At 36.1% G+C, this 25,290-nt stretch overlaps 1 protein-coding gene across 1 annotated transcript in view; it reads left to right on the top strand.

The window, feature by feature from the left end:
* Positions 1 to 25,290, top strand: part of trol (terribly reduced optic lobes) — a 1,293,721-nt gene that overhangs the window by 639,394 nt on the left and 629,037 nt on the right. Inside the window, exons 25-27 of the mRNA XM_067129897.1 lie at positions 3,074 to 3,187; positions 13,125 to 13,235; positions 14,145 to 14,255. Of these exons, the coding sequence (XP_066985998.1) occupies positions 3,074 to 3,187; positions 13,125 to 13,235; positions 14,145 to 14,255 (336 nt within the window). The remainder of the gene's footprint in view (positions 1 to 3,073; positions 3,188 to 13,124; positions 13,236 to 14,144; positions 14,256 to 25,290) is intronic.

Below are 25,290 nucleotides of genomic sequence, written 5' to 3'. Positions count from 1 at the left end.
CACACATAACATTGATGTTGCCTTTGAATCAGGATCATTCTTTGCCACACCATTCAAAACACCACCGGAAAAAGCAACAGTTGGACGAATTTTCACTTCATCAACTATCAAAAAAGCATTTTTTTGCTGATCATTTTTAACTTTTTGAAGTGTTTTCTTTAAGACTTGATCAATGTTTACAGAAGACACAACAGACTGTAACTTTCGCTTGCTTAGAAGTACTAGGAAATCTCACAAAGCAGTAATCAGGTACAGAGAAGGTTGTGAGTCAAGAGTTGTAATTGTTGAATAATAAATTTCAATGTTTTTGCCTTTTTAGTATCATCCAATTCTGAATTTTGAGCTTAGAGAATCGACACCACTTTATTAACAACATCATCCACCTGAAGATTATAATTGTAGGCTACATGTACAGCTTCAAAGAATTGTGAGTAGCAGTTCAGGCCATTGTTTGGATTTAATATTTTTCCCATTGGAACATGAATGCCATTCTTAAAAGCAGATAGAGATAGTGGAGAGCACAGAGTAGATTCATTGTAAACAATCACTGACAAATGGCTCGCTTGGAAATCTTTTGACATGAAAATCCACACAAGTTTATCCTCTGATCGAGATATGATAAGGTTATCAAATATTTTCTGTAACTCTTTGTCTGATGAGAAATCACAAAAAGAATGGATCATATCTTTCTTCAGAAAATAATTCAGCTGCTCATCCTCTTGCCTGGGTTTGCGAGGTGCTAGCTTTGGTGTTGGTAAAAAAGAAGTAGGAACACTGAATGTGTGTGGCGGAACTGCTGGTCGAGTAAATCCTCCAGGTAGCTTGACATGTGGGGAGTTTGAAGGCCAATGTCTTTCACAGATGAAAAACTTAGCCGAATCAATCACAAAATCCTGGCAAGGGGGGAAGCACATTCAACCACTTTGGCTTATCTGACTCATCATTAAGCAATTTGAAAACACGGCACTTGTTATCCTCATTGTAGTTGCCATTACAATTCACAATACCACACTTATTAGGCATAATGACTGATAATCTCTATAACTACTGAAAATGTGGGAAGAGACAAAATAGTTCGTAAATGAGGCACTTGAAAAAAAAAACTAACTACGTTATATTCAAAAACCACTATGGAGTTGGCAAAAAATAAGACATAAGGTAAACTCAGGATAAGTTTATTACAACAGTGAATAACACAATGAACAGAGAGCGCGAAACGACGACAACCTTCTCACTTCTTGTATCACAAACAGCTGACCTGCGAGGCTACATTTGAAAGTACTGGTCATTGGCGTCAGCGACTGGCCTTCGCTAGTGAAGTCAGAAAATGAGTGCTGCATGTCCTCCCTTTTAGTAGTCCTTGATTTATATATATATGTATTGAACGTGATGGTCCACTGGCCACCGCATCCATCTCCATTGACGCACACGTTCTGCAGCAACGCAGCAAACTGCATTGGAACAACACATAGTGTGAAAGGGGCCTAACTTGATTCAGCAACAAGTTAAAGCGCCGTTAAAGTGCTGATAACAGCGAAAAACCAACTTCCAGAGGAAATCAACTTACAGTGAGGTGCTGGAACAGATCCCCACCGTAAAGTCGATGACACTATATATATATATATATATATATATATATATATATATATATATATATATATATATATATATATATATATATATATATATATATATATATATATAAATATATATAAATATATATATATATATATAATATATATATATATATATATATATATATATAATATATATATATAATATATATATATATATATATATATATATATATATATATATATATATATATATATATATATATATATATATATAATATATATATGCATATACAGTAAATACATACATAGTATACACACACACAAACACATTATATATATATATGTGTATATATATAATGTGCATGTCAGTGTGTGGCACAGGTAATGTGTAGATCCTACAATAGTAGCCCATTAGTCATAAAAGAAGTGTTTAATAAAAAATATGTAGTTTTAGCTACCTATATCACTGTATAGACCACAAACACTGCAAATTAACCCAGGACTATCAATGTTAAAAAGGGCATTGTGTAATAAGCTTTAATAACAACATTATCAGATATTACCTTAATGTTAATTCTCACTTTGTTAAAAAGAAAAAACAGCATGGCAAGTACAGCGCAGCCTAGCGATCTACTCCTAACTTCTTGCCTTGCAAGAGGCTTACTGGCTGTCAAGTCTCAATTTAAGCAGATATAAGCATGCCCATTAAAATTTTTAAAAACCAAAACTTTTCACTGGATCTTAAAACTAAGTACTTAGCTTGACTCGTGTTATGAGGGTAAAAAATGCTTAGTTGAGCATGATTTCTGGCGTACAACCTGGGGACTAGCGAACTCTTAGACAGACCAGAGTGTAATTAAGATGGCCAAAACAGGCTGTTGCCACATCTGTGCAAGAGAGACCAAGAGCCGAGGTAGTCATTGTAGGATAGGATATAGAACCCTCCTGTCCTGAGTCCATTATATTCTATCACTGTGCCAACAAGCACTATTCTGGCCGAGACCAACTCTAAGAGAATTTTTTGTAGTTTGTTGTTCTGTTGTATGGATCCCTGTGGGGGGGAGGGGGAACCATGAGAGAGTAGCTCCTTTGAGGACGGACAGCAGCTACGCTATGATAAAACAATATATTTGTGTGTCTCACATTACCCATCAAGTATTTTCATTATAGTGGTCACAGAGTATGAAAGAGGATTATCTTGATTGACTCCACTTTAAGATCTGCCCACACTCAAGAAATATCAGATTTTATAAGTTATTTAGGATTACGTGCCCCATGGTTTTGAAAAATGACATTCACTCTTGTGGGCAACTGAATGTCTCCAGCTAAGATTCAAATTAACAACTATTTTACAGTATGTGACCAAGGGTTTTTTTTTTTTTTTTTTTTTATACATTACATTGAGTATTGTTTTTCTTTATGATGAAATTGGCTTTGTTTAATGTGAAAATGTTTGAAACAGTAAGGTTGACAGAAATCTTATTTACATACTTTAGAATGTAGGTCTGATGAATGGAGATGCTTAGATGGAACTTGTATACGACAAGAAAATCATTGTGATGGAACACCACATTGTTTAGATCGCTCTGATGAGGAGAATTGTGCAAGACGTAAGTAGGCATAGGTAATAAATAGAATTTAAAGTGACACTTGTCATATTAATCCAAAATTAAAACATGTACTTTCTAAGGCAGAGAGTTAGTGCTGTTATTTTAAGCTGTCAAATCATATTACAACAATGTATACTGTATTGTCGATACTGACTGTATAGTTTTAAAGATAGTAGATTTATTTATGCCGCCTTTAAGAAATAGTTACCTGAAGGTGCCATTTCACTTAAGCAAATTTAAGCAAGATCAAAAAGAAATAAAATTTTTTACGTTTCATATAGATAAATAATTGTAACTGTGGTGGATTTTGGTAATCTCGGTAATCTCAGTAGACTGGTAAATTTCATGGCAAGGAAGAACCAAAGCACTACTATGGTGCCATCAGCTGAAATGAGCAGGAAGACATGAATATGACAAAAGTTTTTACAGAAAGATCACAAAAAAGTTAACAAAACTTTAGAACTTAAAATAAAATGTTAAGTGATAAAAAAAATTTAAATTGTGTATTGTGGAAAAGACTGCCATCGGGGTTTGAGGATGGCTTATTTAATCTAATAATATACTGTACAGTCCAAAATTCTAACTGTTTTGATAACTGGAAAAGAAAGATTTTCAATCTTTGAACTTATATATCCGAAACTGCATTTGGAACAAGTGCATTTGTAAACGGGCCATGAGCACAGACCACTCAGCAATTTCTCTTTACAACTGAAGAGTTTTTTTTTTTATTATTATTATTTGATACTGGTTTGTGTTAAGTCTAATTGGAACAACTCTGTCAGATCTCTATATAATATTTTTTTAGTTGGTTTATAAAAATTTATCAGAAACTTATGCATGTTGCAACCAACTATTGTTACTAGAACCATTAGGTTTTTTTTTTAAATATGACTGTAAAATTCTACTTCTTAATAAAAGTATGATTAGTTGGAAGATAAATGTTTGATGTACAAGAGTGGTAATAGTGTTTCTTTTGCATTTCCTGTAAGCACTTTAAAAATTAAAACCAAGTCAATTGAAGGTAAGTTTTCTGTATATACAGTAGACATGCTTATTTTAGAGTTTTTTCTATCAGCAAATCAGTTCTGAAATAAACATGTCTGAATAGAAAACTTACCTTGTGGGACTTTTGTTTTAATTTTAGTTTTTCAAGTGGTTGTTATGGGAAATATAAAACAAATACCAATACCACACTTATGCATTGAGAATACAGCTTATCATCCAACTATTCTTTTCTTTCATGAGAAGTAGAATTTTTACATTCAATTTTTTAAATGCAATGACTTTAATTATAATATTTTTTGTGGTTATGTGTAAGTTTCTGAATGATGAATATAAACCCACTAAACAAAAGAGTGGCCCTGAAAGAAATGTATTATACTTAGGCTCCATGTATATCTGAAATGTTAACCAAACATTATGTAAAGAACTGAGAGAGCTGATCCAGATTTACTTTTCACAAACAAACTTGAAACTAATATATAACAGCTATGGAATAAAAGCACAACATATTTGATGGCATATAAGACCACCCCTCAATGTCAGAAGGAAATATCAAAAGAAAGTGTTTTTATATAAGTAACTTACCAAGTAATTACATAGCTATTGGTTCCTAGGCTACTGCAGCTTAAAAATTCAAAATTCACAATGCTGCACTCTATCGTTTTTGTGTAGGTCCTGCCCACTATCTGGGACTTAGAGGAACAACTTAGCACTTTTTAGCAGAGAGCTCAATTCGTTTCCTGCCAGCTTTCGATCAACATCGGGAGTTTGATTGCAGCTTCTTCATCGCTTTTTTGGATATTTATTTGCTCGATCTTGGTGAAGTATTCAGAATTTGTAGTTGTTGTGGCTTCCAATCATTAGTGGTTTGATTTTTGTGGTTAACTTTAGGAATTTCTTTTGTTAACATGTCGGATTCTAGCTCGTCTAGTATTCGCTTCTGTTCTGAGGGTTGTAAAACTAGGTTAACCAAGTTTTCTTACAATTATCATACTAAATGCACTAAGTGTAGGGGGCAAGAATATAGTAAGGATAATACTTGCATAGTGTCAGGATTGGGAGGATAAAAAATGGAAGACTTTAAAATCTCATTTAGAGAAACTTGAAAGAGATAGAAAGAGGAAGGCAGCCAATAGGGCTAATACAGAATCTACTCCTTTTGCTAGCATAGTGGATGATAAGAGCTGTTACTCTTCGAATTCCTCGTTTCTCCCATCCTAAGTCCTTCTACTTTACCACTTACTCCTGATCCAGGTTCCCTTGATTCCGCTCTCCACGCCATTGCCAGCCTCAAATCAAAGTTTGATCAGAAGTTTGGATTATTATCCAATACCATTATGGAAATGGGGTCCAATATTAGATCTCTAATGGAGAAAAATGTGCATAGCAACAATGCAGTGATAAGTGAATGATGTGAATGTTGAGGAGGTGGCTGTCTGACCCACCAGTGCTCCTAGACGAAGGTCCCTGTCCCACTCCCCCACACCGGGGAGAAGACATACTGAAGATCCAAGGGAGGCTGGTGGGGGTTTGCCCATGGGCAGTCGAGCTTGTCGTTTGTTCCCAGGCTTTGAGTGAAACCTAACGCATTCCAGTGCATCAGCTTTCCTCAGATTCGGAAGCTTCCAGCCCGGACAAGAAGCGCCTGCACCACTACCCTGCCTCGTCGTGCCCATTCAAGAGACATGTGGAGCTTGGCGATACCTCTCCTCTGGCAGTCAAGAGGTACAGGCAGATTAGCCCACAACCTTCCTGCAGCTTTCAGGACCAGTTCGCTTCTCCAGCTCGCCCTCATCATTCGTTGGGAGACAGTCCTGAGCGCTATAAATGCCCAAGGTGCCCAACTACTTCTGAGTGCTGGCGCCTGCCGGCTCGCACCAGACTTACACTTTTGAGCGTCCAGTGCCAGCTCCCGAGCTTCCGGCGTCAACAGCCGAGTGCCCAGCCACATCTTCCGGGCGCTTCGCGCCTTCCTCTCATCCGCCTCCATCATCATCAGTTCAAGAGGATCATTCATTAGCCCCACTCCAGCATCAGCTGACGGAGCTTATGCGGTTCTTGAAGAAAACCTCTTAAAATTCCCAAAACCAAGGACAAGTCTTTGTTGCCAATCTCTTCAGGGGAGGAGGTTGTTCAGGATATGGTCTCCTCGTCAGCATACTCGTCTCTTTTGAGATTTCTCTTGGATAGCTTTCCAGATTTCTTCATTCCTGCTGCTCCAACTTTTCCAGCTTCTACCTTTCTCATGAGGAACTAGTTTTCTGAGGGTACCAAGCTGCCTAAATTAGTTCTATCCTCTTCTTTGAGGAAGGCTCTCCAAGAGGTACGTGACTGGCTGGCTTCTAAGAGAGAGCAGGCAAAGCAACGTTCTCTTTTCTGCCCAGCAAGCTAATGAAGATGAGGTACTTGTTCTACACGATCGGGGAAGCTCCTTCCTTGGGAGTCTCTGCCTCCTCCCAGGGGACTTCTCTGGTCTGGTAGATTCGGCTTGTAGAACAACCTTTTCTACGGCCAAGGTAATTTGATCTGGTAGATCGGCTCGTAGAACAGCCTTTTCTACGGCCAAGGTAATGTTTTCCTCCCCCAAACTTGATCACCTCATCAAGAACTTTTTTAAGGTTCTCAAGATTTTTAGCTTTCTCAGTTGTACTGTCAGGGTGCTAATGAGAAAGATCAAAGACTGTCCAGATCTCGCTGAAGACTTTACCTCTGATTGACTGGGTGTACTTTTGTGCGCTGATAGGGCAGTTAGAGACAGCTCTTCAGAACTCGCCTATCTCTTTTCAATGGGTGTGCTAAAAAAACGGAGCTCTGGTGTTCTTTCACCGCGAAAGGGGTCTCGCCAACACAGAAGTCAGCCCTACTTTTCGCTCCTTTGGATAAGTCTCACCTCTTTCCGCAAGTCACAGTGAAGGAGATTCTTTCAGACTTGCAGAAGTAGTCTACAACCGACCTGTTAGCGCAATCCACTAGACATCTGAGGGAACCTGCGCCTTCCACGTCAAGATCGTTCTCTCCCTTACAGCCTCGACGTGGAAGGCAAAAACAAAAACCCAACCTAGACCTAGATCAAACTTGCAACCTCCTTCGAAGCCCATTAAGAAGTCTTCATTCAAGACCATCCCCAAGAATTGAGAAGTTAGTCCTCCACGGCCAAGTAGGAGCCAGACTTCTACTTTTTTGGAAGTAATGGGAGCACAGAGGAGCAGAGTCTTGGGTAGTCAAGGTACTCAAGGGCTATGCCATTCCTTTCATGAAAGCTCCTCCCTTAGTAACATCACCGATTGCCTTGACAGCATATTCAGAAGGTTCCACAAAGTTTTTGGCCCTCTCTCAGGAAGTCAAATCAATGACCATCAAGGGAGCGGTGGAAGAGGTACTAGATTGCCACTCAGAAGGCTTTTACAACCGCCTTTTCATGGTTCTGAAGGCTTTGGGGGGCTGGAGGCCCATTTTGGACGCCAGCGCCCTGAATACATTCGTTCTGAAAGGAAAGTCCCACATGGAGACAGTTTGCTCAGTCATGCCTTCAGTGCAGCAGGGGGATTGGATGGTCACCCTGGATATGCAAGATGTGTATTTCCACATCCCTATTTGAGCCCTGTGCTTCAGCTTGTTGACGGCACCGCAAGTATTCACACGAATCCTCACTCCTCTAGGGAATTGCCTTCACCTTCTGGGAATGAACATCAACTTGTACCCAGACGACTGGCTTCTCCGCTCCCCATCGGAGGAGAAGTGCGGAGGACTTGAGAAGAACTCTTCACCAGACACAAGAAATCCCTTATGACACCAACTCAGGAGATTCCCTATTTAGGAATGATCCTGAATTCTCAGACTTTTCAGGCTTCTCGGTCACCCAAAAGAGTCGACATTTGTCTCAGACGGTCAGTCAGTTCCTTGCCCTTCCTTCCTGCTCAGCAGTACTGTGGATCCTAGGGACCCGTGCTTCAGTAGAGCAGTTTGTGAGACTAGGCAGACTGCACATGAGACTCCTGCAGTTTTTCCTGAAAGTGAACTGGTGCAAAAAAGACAACCAGACTATTTCATCTTCCTGATAACATCAAAAATCAAAGTGGCTCTCCAGTGGTGGTCTTGCAAAGAAAGACTTCAGGAAGGGAAGTTTCTTCCTCCAGTGAGCCCCGACCTTCAGTTTTATTTAGACGCCTCTGACCTAGGCTGGGATGCTCTCCTGGATGGCCGGGAAGTCTCCGGAACATGGACAGTGTTGTAGCCGAAGTATCACATCACTGTAAAGGAACCGAGAGATGTTCACCTGGGCCTTCAGGCCTTCTTGGATCTAGTCTGCAGCAAGAAGATTGTAGTGCATGCAGACAACACCACTACACTTTCTTATATTCACAAACGGGGCCACTCACTCCTCCTCTCTGTACAAGACAGTGAGGGATCTCCTTCTGTGGGCGGAGAAGAATCAAGTCACTCTTACTACCAGGTTAATTCAGGGGAGAATGAACGTTATTGCAAACGAGCTAAGCCGCCTCAAACAGGTTCTTCCGACCAAATGGACCCTAGACCCGTTAGTTTGCAATGATCTGTGGAGACTATGGGGTAGACCCACTGTAGATCTCATCGCAACGTCAAGAAATCACTGACTTCCACACTTTTGCTCTCCGGTGCTGGATCCTCGAGCATGGGTGACGGATGCCATCTCCCTGGAATAGACAGGCCTAGATGTGTATGCCTTCCCTCCCTTTGGGATGATTAGGGAGCTAATAAGCAAGTTGTCAATGCATCAGAGCACCTCCATGACCCCAGTCGCCCACTTTTGGCTGAACAAGGAATGGTTTCCAGCTCTGATTCAGCTCTTGGTGGATTATCCAAGACTCCTTCCACAAAAACAGTCGCTGCTCAGACACCCCCACTTCCTTAGATTCCACCAAGGGCTATCTGCTCCTGGCCCAGACAGGCTTCAGACTGTCAGGCACCTGGTCAGAGCAGAAAGCTTTTCAATACAGGCTGCAGAGGTGATTGCGAGGTGCAGGAGAATGTCTTCTACAAATCTCTACCAGTCCAAATGGGCATTCTTCAGAAGGTGGTACAGCCGCAATAATGTCTCTTCTGAGACATATATAAATCAAGTACTGTAGAATATTTTTTACTATTCCTGAAGTCTGTCAGGAAATTATCGACCTCCACCATCAAAGGGTATAGGTCATTGCTCAGCTCAGTTTTTCAACAGAGGGGGATGGACCTGTCTTCTAATCAAGACATCAGTGACATAATCAAATCCTTTGAGGCGACAAAGCAAGAAAGTTCTTTCAGCATCTCTTGGAACTTAGTTGTTGTACTGAAATGGCTTGTAGGTCCTCAATTTAAACTGGTCCATTCTGTCTCACTCAGGAATCACACCAAGAAGACACTCCTTTTAGCGGCTCTTGCTAGTGCCAAACACATCAGTGAATTACAGGCAATAGACAAGAGAGTAGGTTTTGCACAAGGGTATGCAGTCTGCTCACTTTCTCTTGGATTCCTTGCTAAAAAGTAGGACCTGTCCAAAAGCCCTGGCCTCGATCCTTCGTCATTTAGAATCTTGTGGATTTCTTGGAACCAGAAGAAGAAGAGAGACTTCTTTGTCCAGTGAGGTGTCTCAGGTACTACCTTCACAGGACGGAAAAGGTTAGAGGACTGTCGAGCAACCTCTGGTGCTCTGTAAGAACCTCAGTTCGTCCTCTCTCAAAAAATACCATTTCCTTTTTTTTCATAGAGACTGTTTGACAATTGTAACACTTTAGGACCTTTATCCGTGGCTGGTATGGTGTTAGGAGAGGAAGCGTAGGGAACTCTCTGTTGTTCCTTTGCTATCCACTCGCCTTGACTTAAGGCTTTGAGTCTATGGGAAGCCTGGGAGTACTTTGTAACTAGAGTACCCACCAGTTTCGTTTTAATGGTTTGGGTTGTGGTTTTAATTCTGTGGTGTAGGTGATAGTGTTGTTCCTTTGTATTCTGGTCTGTGCCCAGGACAAGGGCATCTTTTGAACTTTTTCAGCATACAGTGTACTTTCTCTGCTGCAAAGTTCTCACTAATGTAGGGGCAACCCTTGGCTGCACTGCCATGCCCACTACAGGTTGAGAGAAGTGCCGACCAGAGGCAGTACCTACCTGCAGCAGCTCTCTCAATAGGTAAGGAAACAACAGTCATTTATTTAATATTAGCATCTTTTCTATTTCAAATTCATTACTTAATGTTTTGGAGTATAATATTTCCATGCTCTTTCCCACCACCTAACAATGTGGAATCAGCTATGTACTTGGTAAGTTACTTATATAAAAATGACATTTTTATGATAAAATAAACCAGAGCCCGTCCTCCTCCCCTCGCATGGACATTAGAGCATGAAACGAACTGAGCTGTCTACTAAGTTGTTCCTTTAAGTCCCAGATAGTGGGCAGGACCTTGTCACCACAATACAAATGACAGAAGCGCCGCCACTTGAATTTTGAATTTTTAAGCTGCCGTAGGTTAAGAACCAATAGCTTTGTAATTACTTGGTAAGTATATATAAAACTTTATTTTATCATAAAAATATCATGTTTAGATGTAAGCGTTTAATGTTTTTGAAATATATAGCAACAGTAAAACTTGGACAAAACATGCAAATAGGACAGAAGGAAAAATTTTTTAGTAACTACTGTAATTTGCAGGAGAAAACTAGCAGAATAGGTTTTATAAGATCCCTCCTTTTTCCCCTGCATCCCAGTGGATGACTCCAATAGTGACAATGAATGTATGAGTGCTTAAATTTGCAAATGAAAAGAAACAACAAAATTTTATGTTAAATACTGTGTAAGAAATTTAAAAGGTGCGTTAGGATAAGGTTTTCACCATGTTTAAACCTAGTAAATAGTTATGTTCATGATTGTTCTTTTATGTAAAGTAATTTGTTTTAGAATAAGTTAACCTTGTGCTAGCATAGGGTCTTGCTCCTTGGCAGCCTGTAACGTAAAGTCATTTTGCTAGCCTAACCTATAGGCTAGCCTGCATATGTATACATGCTAACATGAATTGTGTTATTGTACGCTACATATCTATTGTACTCCTTTCCTCACTCTCTGTCTCTCTCTTTCAGTGTTTTTATTGGCATTTATTCAATGCAGTACAGTAATGTACTTAATAATGTGTGTATTGATCTAAACAGTCTTCACACTGCCATTGTAGTTAGGTAAATTTGGGATAATGCTCATTTTAAGTTAATAGAAATCGTTTGATGATAAAACTGATTAATATATATTTAGTGATAATGAAGGGCAATTGACAGTTCAGGATGCACATATGGCATTCTAGAGGAATATTGATCATGCAACGTACAAATTCAAGTAATCAGCAACTGTTGATCCTAAGGGTGCTGGTTATGAGTGATTTTATAATAATAATAATAATAATAATAATAACAACAATAGTTTAGTAAATATTGGTGATATTAAAGTATTGTAGGGTTTGGCAAGGTACAAGTACTGATAATCTATGGCATCTGGGTGTATGTTTGCTTACCAGATATCTCAACTTTTCATAAACCCTAATGATCAGTACATGGCCAGTCCAGCACATGGTCAGAAGGACACTCCATATGTGAAAGGCTATGGTTTGCATACCAAGGAAAAATAAAAATTACTTCAGTTGTTAGGAAAAGTTTCTGGGTGCTCATTATTCGTCGATTGTTTACAAAATTACATGTTCCAAATGTAGTTTGTAATATATATAGCTTTTAGGGTTGAGAATCTTTCCTTTCAAATTGATCAAATTAAAGCTATCTGTTCAAGGACAGCCACACCACTGGATACCTCTCCAGCCAACAATAAAGGGTTGCTTTGAGAATTTGTGTACATGTGACCATAAATAGAGATGATCTTGAAGTACTGATAGCATCAAGAAATGCGCAAGAAGACCTCTCCAGCCAACAATAAAAGGTTGCTTTGAGAATTTGTGTACATGTGACCATAAATAGAGATGATCTTGAAGTGCTGATAGCATCTAGAAATGCGCAAGAACTTATAATTTAGGTATCTATTTGGTAAGATTAAATAGGTCATCCTTAAACCTTGGTGGCAACTTATTTCCATTGTGCAAACTGTAAATATATTTCATTTATCATACCTGAATGTTTTTTCTTTTGTAGATTTTAAAATTTTACTGTATTTTTTTGTGTTTTATGTCTTTCTGCTCATTTCAGCTGTTTTTCAAAATGGAGCCAGACTAGTGACAAAACATCAAAATAAATTTAAACTGTATTTGTTTAATGTTATCTTAGGTATCATGAATATCAATAGTATTATCACTGATTAATATTTAAGTTATATTAACCAGTTTAGTAAGTTAAAATTTGTAGCTTTCATAGGGCTAGCCTGTATTGCCAGAGGAATGTCTTGAATAAGATAAAAGCATGTAGCATTGAAGAATCAAATTACAAGAGAAACTTATAGATCTTGCAAGCAACTATGCACAGTATGTTATAGATAGATACATACAGAAAACTAATCTTACTTACGTACACATAAAGTGTGATACAGTAAACCCCCCATATTCGCGTTCTCAAGATTCATGAACTCAGGTATTTAGGATTTCTCTGTGGAACGTATCTACCCATTATTCGCAGAAAATTCACTCATTTGCGGTATTTTTCACTGAGAAATATTCATTAATTATTGTATTTCCATATTTTCATGATTAAATGCACTTTTTGTGATAAAACTATTAAAATACTCGGGTATAAGCATTTTTAGAGGGTTTTGTTTGTGTTTAAACTATCAAAATAGGCAGTTCTTTGTGTTTTTAGAGGGATTTTAAGTATTCGCAGATTTTAGCTATTCGTGGCGGGGTGCGGTACGCATCCCCTCGAATACAGGGGGTTCACTGTACTATGATAAGACCCTCTGAATTGACCTGTAAGTTGAGCCATATATTAATTTTCTATTTTAGCATGTGGACCTAGTGAATGGACATGTAGAGATAAGTCTTGTATACCATTACAAGCAAGGTGTGATAGTCAGTATGACTGCAGAGATTATTCAGATGAAGAAAACTGCCCAGGTAAGGCTGGAAATTTTCTCAATATGCCAAAGTTAGCACTGTTAAGGTTTGGTGAGATCAACAGCGGTGGACTTGGTGAGAGCAACTTGCAGTTTATGACAAGGTCTTGTTGTCAGGCATGGCTCAAACTTTGGAATATGTGATTTGCATTTTATTCACTTGTTCCTGTTAAATATTATATTTAATTCACTTTAACATACATGTCTGACACTGCAGAGCAAGGTCAAATTATTTTTTTGTCACATTGCATTGTAGCCAACAATCCATATTTACTTCACAGTATTTGGTGTTCAAACAGTCCAAAACTTCCTCTGCATGACAATTGATCCCATTTCTTATTTGATGATTTATATATAGAATTAATGTAAAACATAATTCTGCACTGGTATTTTAATTTTGTCCAGGATAGCATATCAGTTTCTGATTTTCATGTACATCACACTAGGTGAAGGGTGCCAGGGAGGTTATCACTGGAACTTGGGGAAGTTATTCATTACTAATAAATTAAAATTCCAGGTTGTATTCTTTTTGCCATAAAATTGGAACTGTATCAATATTGTAGTCTTGTAACATTAAAGTAGGGAAAAATTTTTTGCTTCAAGTATCTAGAACAAAGGACATACTGATTTAGTAGTTACAGCACTCTGTCAGTATTTCTGAATAAACTGTTAAAATACCATTGAGAATGAACAGGTGTTGATTTTATTAATTCAAATTTTTAGAATGTGAGTTATATTTAGTTGTACACTTCTAATTCATTCACTTTATTAAGTCATCAGATAGGAATTTTGATTGGTTAAAATCAGTGGATTGGCTCAGTAGGAAAGTGGTTAAAATCAGTGGATTGGCTCAGCAGGAGAGTACCAAGATTAAAGTGGACTCATTGCATGCAATAACCCTCTGTCATAGCTTGTGGACCTGGTGAATGGAGGTGTAGTGATGGGTCTTGTATACCTGCACAAGAAAGGTGTGATAGACAGTTTGACTGTAGAGACTATTCAGATGAGGATAACTGCCCAGGTAAGGTTCAGTATTTCATTTGTCTTAATACCCTAAACTTAACATTTCCTTAACAGCTATGACTCATAATGTCTCGCATGCCTTTTTAATTATATTCACACATTGTCACTTCTTTTTAAACTCTCAGGTTCCTAGTTCATGCTTACACATATTTAATATACATAATATAAAGATATCTACATAAGCATGAGTGTGTAAAATATGTATACTGTACATATAATAGTCGCCCTATACTTATGAGATACAGACTGAAGGATTTCTTAAGTATGTGAATTTGCAGACCTTAAGATGATAATACTTTAGCATTACAGTATTAGAATATTCAAGAATTCCCGAGAAGCTATGTATTCTCTAAAATTGTTGACATTTGTATTTTTCATTTAAAATTATTATTTTACATAACAATAAATAAGTAGAAAATAGTTTTGACATTTTTATGGTTTTATGTTTTATATTTCACATGGCTGAAGAACCTCACATGCACACAAAAAAAAATTGGGTAAGGTACTGTTCAGTACTTTAATGTGCTTAAAGACTAGTTTTTCTGCACAAAAAGTATAGGAGAAATTTATACTTAAATCTTTATGTGGAGGGGCTTGAACAGTCATTAATAAGTTTTGATTTTTTTTTAATTCAGCATTATGACAAAATTGAATTATTATATAAAAGAAACTTTGCAAAATAACTTGGATGAATAACTCTTTCGATGCAGAAGGTTGTAGACCTAATGAATGGAGATGCTTAGATGGAACATGTAAACCACAAGAATACAATGCTTGAATTTTTCTGATGAAGAAAACTATAGGAGACCTAGAAGTAAGTTGTAACGGGGATTCAAACCACTTTTTTCAAGTGGAGAATTATCTTTCATACATAACAGAATGGGTGAATGAATGTAGTTGGAAGGTTAGCCATATGGTGGTACTAGTGAGATGGAATGGGTCCAAGGAAGGTACCCAGCATGTAAACCACCATTTGATCTTTTGACTGCATTGCATTAGCCACTTCTGCTGTAACTCTGCTGAATAAGGGTAGCTGAGTTTACATTCTTTTGTTTCTTTTTCTTTTCTGCTTGATTTAGTTTGTATTTTTTGTTCCTCTGTTGTCTATGATGTATTTTTTGTACTTATTTTGTTGTCTGTGTTGCTGGTTTTCATCTCATGGAGAATAAACAAGTGCAGCATAGATGTGAGAGTCTGGGATGTCCTTGTGGCTGTTTCATGTCTCTTACTTCTGTAGATCCACATAAGTATTGTTTTTGTTGTTGAAATAAAGTCTGTGCCCTTTTTTCCCCATAAGAAGAATGTGTAAATTGGGATTCTTCTCAGTGGGAAAGGTTTAGTAGGAGGAAAAGGAAGGACAAACATGTTCACCATCTTTGTTGGGGAGTTTTACCCCTATGGTGAAATTGGCGGATTCTGTAGGGTCCTTTTCTCTGCCATCTTCAATCCCACTACAATCTTCCAAGAGTGCATTTTGCAAGTCAAGAATTAACTCTCTCCCACCAAAGAAAGTTTACCATTCTTTGTCTGATAATGTTGTCTCTCGGATGGATGTTTCTTGTATGACTCTTTCTTCCTCTGATAATGGCGATGATTTAGCATCTTTTTATTATAATAAGAAAATTTGGCTTAAATTGAATGTTCCAAAAAGCCCACCCTTCCCTGTTTCTCTTGGTAGTTCTTATTAATATATGACAAGGAGGAACATTACCATTTCTTTTCATCACAAAACACACATTGCTATCAAATGATCAGAACTTGTTAAGGAAAGTAATATAGAGGTAAACTCATTTGGAGGAAGAACAACTCCAAGTCCTTGGCTCACCCAAAGTCTACAGTTACAAGACAGTGTGACCATTCTCTTAACGTTGTTCTTTGTGCAAATCTTCCTCCAAACAAGCTTACCTTTATAGAAGTTTTCTTCACAATTTCTGAACATTAGAGTGCAAGTGTGCTTGGTGATAAAAGGAAATGGTATTGCTCCTCCTTGTATTCTTTTTCTTTGTCACTGTTGTGTTCTTTGTCATCCTCTTGCTGTTAACAGTGGCCTAGCAGATGCAAGAGGATGAATAGGAAGTCTAGGTGGTCTCTTAAATCCAGGGAGCTTAGCCATGACAGAAGATTTTGAGACATTGATCATTGCATAGGCATTACACTCACACTTGCTCTAGTGGACAAAGGAGAAGGAATCATTCCTTGTCTTGTGATTACGCTCTCTCCTCATGCTCGGTCTTATGGTAGGTTAGGGGGGGAATATCATCACCCCTTCCCACTTCACTCCTCGATGGAGTTGTGTGGGAATGAGGGTGAGTACTTCAGTAATCCAGCGTATAACAAGTTCCAGTGAGGAGAACATGCTGACTACAGAAGAGCTGTTTCCTTCTACTACTTGTACTAAAGTTTCTCCTCAACCTCAAATGGAAAGCCAAATGATCAGGACTCAGTCTCAATCAGCTTCTATCTCTGAATACCACTTCTACCAGGGATAAGGTCTTAGGAATGCCTTTTAACATCTCGTTATTCTCCCACTGCAGGAAGTCCCCTTGGATTTTTCATGGAAGATTAGCTGGTCAAGACAGGAAGTCCCCTTGGATTTTTCAAGGAAGATTAGCTGATCAAGAGTTCAGATCCCCAAGAATCATTGTCATATAGTTAACAGAGGCTCTGTACCTCTTGCTATTGATTGTTGAGCCCTCATGGGAAACCTGAATGGAAAAGAAGTGATCCCTTAGGTAACTTTACCATTTTTCATCTGGGTAATTGGAATTTGTTTCTCAGGAGTTAGGCCATATTGCTACCTGTCAGTTTTTGTTACATGTTTCTTTGGAGATGATTTATGGCAATTATATAAAACAACAGGTTTTAACATTGAAAAACCCAATTTTTTAGTAACTTATAATTCCTTAAAACTTTGCATTTTCTCTGAGAAAAAGGATGGGAATCTTTGGTGGATCTGTTCTCTCACTTCTACCACTGGTGCTACATTTGTGGAAGAAGGATGAATCATAATCTTCTAGGTATTTGCTGTAAGGCAGGTTCAAAAGCCTTTCCATCTTCTGTCCACTTATATTCCACTGATACATTGTGATAGAAATTTACAAAATATATGGTAGAATGATAGTACAAATGAACATTAACTTTTGGAAAACAAATATTCACACCTGATAAATTGGAAAAAAGTTGGAGAAGCAGTAAAAGCATTAGTGTATGAAGTCAGTACCCTGTTAACAAATCTTGTTAATCTGTGTGGGTGGGCTTACACTTTTATCTCATGTCAACTACTTTCCTTGAAATGTATATATTTTAGATATTTCTTTTGAATTTACTGTATCAAGTTTATACACTCCTCATCTGATATTCATATTCTTACGAAAGTTTTTTGTCTTGAAACTGAACTTAGTAATGTTTCTTTCCAGTATATTATTGGAATAAACTCATTTTTCGCCCCTCGTCAGTTGATTGAATGGTTGATTTCACTAACATGAATGAAAATTGCACTATTCTCATGTGCATATTTTATACATTTTTTATCCTTTCTTATACGCTGTGCTATGATTTTCCAGTCTGACCAACATAAAATGTTTTCACATGACCTTCTTTGGATTTGATCAAACATGAAAATCATTGGAAAAGAGAAAAAGGATCATAAAAATGCATAGGTAAAAGGTTAGATTTTCATTCATGCAAGTAAAAACAACGATTCAGTCAGTTAGAGGGGAAAAAAAGATAGTTCCAATAATACACTGGAAAGAAACAATTTTGAGTCCAGTTTTATAAGATAAATATGAATATCAGTCAGTGAATGTAGGAACTTGATCCATTTATTTCAAAAGAAATGTCAAGTGTATAGATTTCAAGAAAGGTAGTAGACAGGGGATGAGAGCTAAGGTGTGAGGCTGTCCCTATAAGCAAACAAGATTTATTAAATAAAGTACTGACCTTAGTTGATAATGACTTTACTGTTCCTTCCTCTTTTCCCATTTATTAGGTGTGAATGTTAGTTTTCCAGTCATCTGCATGTATGTTTTTACCGTAACTCTCTGAGATTATATATATATATATATATATATATATATATATATATATATATATATATATATATATATATATATATATATATATATATATATATATATATATATATGTATGTATATATATATATATATATATATATATATATATATATATATATATATATATATATATATATATTTTTTATCACAAAGTGATCAAGCCCCTGGTTATTACACAAATAATACTACCAAAAAGATACTTCACTGGGACCAGATACTTGAAACCTCATAACAAATATATTAAGACTGAATACTCTAAAGGTACAGTGATCCCATAAAACTTACTTATAACTTGAGAAAATCAATGTATCTTTATCAAGTTATGGGTGAGGTAACAGCTAACAAGCTATAAACAGTCTAGTGGAAAATGGGCATCACTTCAACAAACACTATAACTGTTTCCCTGGTTCTATTTCACCTAGATATGTCTCAGGTGAACAAACAGATATATCACTTACCTTGTACACATTCATTAATTTCTCTAATTACTGGTGGTCAAAATGAAACACTATGCTTTTAAAACTTTAAACAGACAAATTTATTTCTAAGTTCAAAACTTATATGCAGAGTTCACAATCTCAAAAAGATTTACTGTTATCCGACAACAGTGTAAGATTTAAGTATTTCTTAATCAAGTTTAATTCACAAAACTTTAATTTATTAAGAAAGCAATTTGGTTATGTAAGATTCAAACCATCAACTATCTCTCAAGTTTTAAACATATACCTGATTAACTAAACTCAACACACGTGTTCAACAAAATATTACTGACTGGAATCCATATAAGTATTCTCTGAAATCTCAATAATACGTATGCACTGACAAAATGTTAAGCAATCACCAGCACAAAACTTTATAAAACTAATTATAAAATTAGAGTAACATGTTTAAAGATTACACCAATCTTTCAAAAGATTACCTTCACTTTTAAAAAAGGGTAAACACGTCTTTCTAAGACTTTCTCAAAGACAACACTGCCAAGTCATAATGACATACACAGTGATATATAATTAGCAGCAAGACACATTAGAACTCACTATAAGAGATATTATCCACCTCTTATCAAAATAATAATTCTCTATCACAATAACAGCACAAAACATATCAAGTAAGAACCTTACCTTCTTCAACAGAAAATAGTAAAATACATTTTCACAATGCTTGCACAATATCAATGCCTTAGATCACTTTTACAAAATTAATACACTTCTTGGGTGAGTTTAACAAAACTTTTACAAACATGAGAGCAACCAGTAAACAGTATTTGGGAGAGAGAGAGAGTGAAGCTTATCTCAGGAACCCCTTTTCCTGACTGAGTGTTTCTGGTTCAATACTGCTCTTTTATCTTCAAGCCCTCCCAGAATACATGATACATAAAGTGTACTTACATTATACATACAGGTATACATGTATGGTATACATACAGGGAACTCTAAGGCTCAGAAGGAAATATGCCAGAGGTCTTATCAATGATTGACATCATCCGCTGTTCACTCAAACACCTGAACAAACAGAAGGAAGTGCGTTTGGACCAAAACTGGCTCGGCTGTCAGCATGTCAACTTCACTCTTTCTCTATTCCTCATTCCATTACTCAAGATTATGGAAACATAATAAGCATAGACACAGCTAATAACCATGGGATAGGCACACAGAACAAATATGTAACAGGCAATTTGCCGATAGCTGTCAACTCATCAGATAAGACAAGAGGGCCTCTGCCTTTCTCCAAACACTTGAGTAAATACAGGAAGAGGGATAAGCGACAATGGTTCCAAAAAATATCTTTCCCTCACTTTACAACACGTTAACACTCAGTATACAATTTTCATATACTGCACCGTATATTAAACAAATGGAAAAAACATATCAAGACACTTTAAGATTACATGATACACAATTTATCTGTAAGAAAAGACATTTTAAAATCACATCATCACAACTAATGACGAATCTGCAAGCAAAACATCAAAAATTTCACAGGGATACATATTACACTTGTAGAATGGTTTTATATATTATAACACCTTATAGTATATATTTATACACACACACACACACACACATATATATATATATATATATATATATATATATATATATATATATATATATATATATATATATATAATATATAATCATGAAGCTACAAATGTCACTTAATATCAAATCCACGCTGCCTCGGGAATATCCCTGATGGGGAATTATCACCGAAGGGAAATTTATAAGTGATAAATGGACGGGCACTGCCGAGTCTCGATCCCACGACACAGATGCGCATCCAGCAACTCCAGTCGACGTTACCACTGAGCTATCAAGAGAGGTATAAATTAATGCCGAGCCTGGTGTACTGGATTTACGCGTCGAGAGCGAGGAAATTGTACTTAGCTTCGGCATTAACCCACCTTGACCATGATAGTTCTTTGGTACGTTTGGAACACACAGCTCTTTTTAGACCATGATAGTTCTTTGGTACGTTTGAAACACGCAGCTCTTTTAATGTCATAAAAAGAGCTGCGTCTTCCAAATGTACCAAAGAATTATCATGGTCGAGGTGGGTTAATGCCGAAGCTAAGTACAATTTCCCCACTCTCGACTGGTAAATAAAGTACACCAGACTTGGCATTCTTTTAATCATCAGCTGATTGCAAACAGAACCATATATCCAGCCTTTACAATCAAGTAATGTGCACGTTTTAAACCCAACTTTGTTAATTAACAAGAAAAAGTATACCTGAATTCTGTTTCTTCTAACAATTGATGGCAATCAGCGAAGATTTTGAGAATGCAGACAATATCCAATGCAAATGGCATACGATCACTGTGTTGATATTCCATAACAAAATAACAATACCTGTATTATGATAATACATACAGTATACTTTAACTGGACACAGCAAGCAAAACAACGTTTATATAAATCATCATTATTATATAGTTTGGCTTTTGTAAATGATTACTTTTCTCCAAGCTTAGTAAGAAAATAGGTACCAGGCCCTGGCATGGGTGTTAAACAGTGGGCCTAGCAACACTGGCCACATGTCTTAGGCATTGGAACTTCTTCCCCACTGGCTGTCAGTCTAAGAAACCTAAGTTCAGCACCAGCCCTATGAGCCTTGCAAGGCCCGGGAGGACTTTAACCTTTATGTTTATATATATATATACATACACACACACACACACACACACACACACATATATATATATATATATATATATATATATATATACATACACATACACAGTCATCCGAACTTACACGAGGTTAGGTTCCAGAACCCCCTCGCACAAGGCGAGTTTTCTCATAAGTTTGGCATGGTTTCTAAAAATGCTAATAAATGCTTATAGAGTTTAAATATGACCCTAATCATGCTCCCAAATGATTAAGCTAACTTTTAAATGAATTAAAGTACTGTAATTTTATTTAAAAATTAGATTAATACATTACCTTTAAAAAAAGAAATAGATGGTTGACATAAAAATACAGTAGAGGTGGAAGAGAATTTCTCTCTCCCCTTCCGACCTACCTATTTTTAGAATTTTTCTCAGCCTCTTTTTAATAACTTCTTAATTCTACATCTCTTCCTCTTTGTTCGGAAATGCTTTTTCATGAACAAACAGTGTTTTTTATTTGGACTAATACAAATCTTAATTATTATGTCTGTTTTAGAACATAATATTTGCCACACTAGCACATTCACAGTTCGTAGGTGGTACTGGTAAAATTAGATCAATTTAAACTATCTACTCTACAGGTAAAGACGTACAGAGAAATGATAAATTGTAAAAATGTGTGAGCACTAACTACGAACGAGAGAGAAAGAGAGAGAGAGATAAGGGTTGTCCTTACTTAAGAGAAAGAATTATTTATCAATTATTATGGAGACAGAGAGAATAACACGAGAGAGAGAGAGAGAGAGTTGTCCTTACTTGAAATATCAAGTTAAATTATATAACATGAGAGAGAGAGAGAGAGAGAGAGAGAAAGAGGTAGGTTACTCTTAAGTTAGATATCAAAAGATGAAAATTCATGATTTATGAAGGAAAAAGAATGAAAGATAGAGAGAGAAAGATAGTACTAGAAATCCTCTAACACGCTGTGGGCAACGATTGACATGTGTGACAGCTTTGCCCTCGCCCCTCTCTTCAAAGTTTCTCAAAAGATTGGGAAATGATATTTGTTTAAAATGTAACAATTTACTATAGAAATGTATAAATTTTGTAATTACAGTTATTGTTATTATTATTATTATTATTATTTAAAAATTTGTACTTATTAGATAAATAATTTATTCATCATACAAAACAAATAAACATATACATGTAACCATAAAAATTCTCTCATCTCTTACTGAGATGAGAGAATTATTATGGTTACATGTATATGTTTATTTGTTGTGTTGATAAAAAATTTAAATAATAATAAGTACTAATTTTCAAATAATAATAATAATAATAATAATAATAATAATAAAACTGTTATTACAAAATTTATACATTTCTACAGTAAATTATTTGCTATTTTAAACAAACAAATATCATTTCCTGATCTTTTGTGAAACCTTTGAAGAGAGGGACGAGGGCAAAGCTGTCAAATATGTCTATCGTTGCCCACAGCATGTCAAAGGATTTCTAGTACTCTTCTCTCTCTCTCTCTCTCTCTCTCTCTCTTTTCTTTTTTTCTTTCTCTCTCTTCATAAATCATGAATTTCCATCTTTTTGATATCTAACGTAAGAATTTCCTCTCTCTCTGATCTCTCTCTCTCTCTCTCTCTCTCTCTCTCTCTCTCTCTCTCTCTCTCTCTCTCTCTCTCTCTCATATAATAATTGATAAATAATTTCACTTTCTTAAGTAAGACAATGCTTATTTCTCTCACTCTCTTGCTCTCCTCTCTCGAGGATTCACAAATGTCACCTGTCTGTGAAAAAATCGCATATGACAGTAAGGTTCCAGTGAAAAGTTCATGTCTGTGAATTTGCACAACTGGAATTGTGTAAGATCAAGATATTATATAATATATATATATATATATATATATATATATATATATATATATATATATATATATATATATATATATATATATATATATACACACAGTACATCACCGATTTACACGACACCAACTTACAGCATTTTACAGCACCATAGCTTGATGTTGCATCAAGTTATGGTGCCATAACGCCATTGACGGCACTAATGGCAAGAATAGGCATTATGTTAGCAGTGCTTACGGTGCTGTAAGTTGATGCAACATCAAGCGTGCTGATAACGGTGAAACACCAGCTTAATCAGGAAATCAAATTACAGTGCGCTGCTGGAACGGATCCCTCGCCATAAGTTGAGGACCTGCTGTATATTATATATATATATATATATATATATATATATATATATATATATATATATATATATATATATATATATATATATATATATATATATATATATATATATATATATATATATATATATATATATATATATATATATATATAATATATATATATATATATATATATATATATATATATATATATATATATATATATATATATATAATTATATATATATATATATATATATATATATATATATAACACCAGTTTAATCAGGAAATCAATATATAGTTATATATATATATATATATATATATATATATATATATATATATATATATATATATATGTATGTATATTACCCATATGGGTCATTTGTGGGTTCAAACTACTAAGGAAAACACGACAGGAGTAAGTTTAAATGCACGACATGTAGGACATGCAAAACTAATAAGCAAGGGGACGTTTAACACAGAGTGTATTCTCTTAAGCTACAAAGGGTGCCCCTTGTTTTATGATTAATTTACGTTATAAACTCGGATAACTTGCCATACTGGCACTCTTTTTGGCACTTAATCAGGCCACCAGAGAAATCAACCTTTTGGGTCATTATCGTAAGTGTCCTCCTGACAGGTTATCGGCTATGCCCAATGGTGAGTGGTTGTTCTGGCTCCATAGATCGGGCAGGCCAATCAGGAAGAAATCTAGAGACGCTTCCTTGGCACTCCAAGCCACGCTAAGATGCAACAAACTTTTTCTAACAAGGTTGAAAGCCATAGGATCACTGCAACCATGTTGTCCATTAGTTCAGTTATATATAAGATATATATAATATATAGTTATTATATATATATATATATATATATATATATATATATATATATATATATATATATATATATATGTATATATATTACCCATATGGGTCATTTGTAAACAAATTCAATGATATAGGAAAATAAAAGGAAAATTTTAGAAAACTTATATTTTTTCAATACTTAGACATTTCTCCATTATTTTTAAGTACAGCTTTTAACCTTCTTATTGAATGCTAAATCTTTGAAATATTGTGCATCCATGTCTTCATGCAAAACTTACGGATGGCATCCTTCAATTTGGGGAGGGACGTTTTCTCATCAGAGTGTAGTTTCTCTTATGCCCAGCAAAGGGTTGCCCCTTGTTTTAGTGATTAATATTAAATTTAAAGAGGTGACCTTGTGAAATCGGTGACAAGGTGCTCCATCTTGCATAAAACGCATGCCCAAAAGTTACTGGCATTCATTTTCCAAGACATTTTCATAAATCTCTCCATTCATTGACTACTCTCTGGGAGAAAATATAAGGCCACCAGAGAAATCCCCATACCATCACTGGATGTTTCCCACTGTGTATTTTTTGGGTCATTATCTTGCCAGCGCTATGAATAATGTGGAAGTTAGATTCATGTCCTTTCCCAATCCTTTTCAGTCCACTTCAAATATTTTCTGCAAAAAGCCATCCTTTTTTTTTTTCAAGGCTTAGTGGTGAGTGAGTTGTTCGATGTTGGTTCAGATACGTTCCTAAGCAGATCAGGGTTTTGAGCCAATCAGCATTGATGAAGTTCCATAACAATCCTTTTAAA

Source organism: Macrobrachium rosenbergii, chromosome 3 (genome assembly GCF_040412425.1).
Source record: "Macrobrachium rosenbergii isolate ZJJX-2024 chromosome 3, ASM4041242v1, whole genome shotgun sequence".
NCBI classification, from domain to species: Eukaryota; Metazoa; Arthropoda; class Malacostraca; order Decapoda; family Palaemonidae; genus Macrobrachium; species Macrobrachium rosenbergii.
The sequence above is the reverse complement of the archived record's forward strand: the minus strand, read 5'-3'. Positions and strand labels throughout refer to the sequence as shown.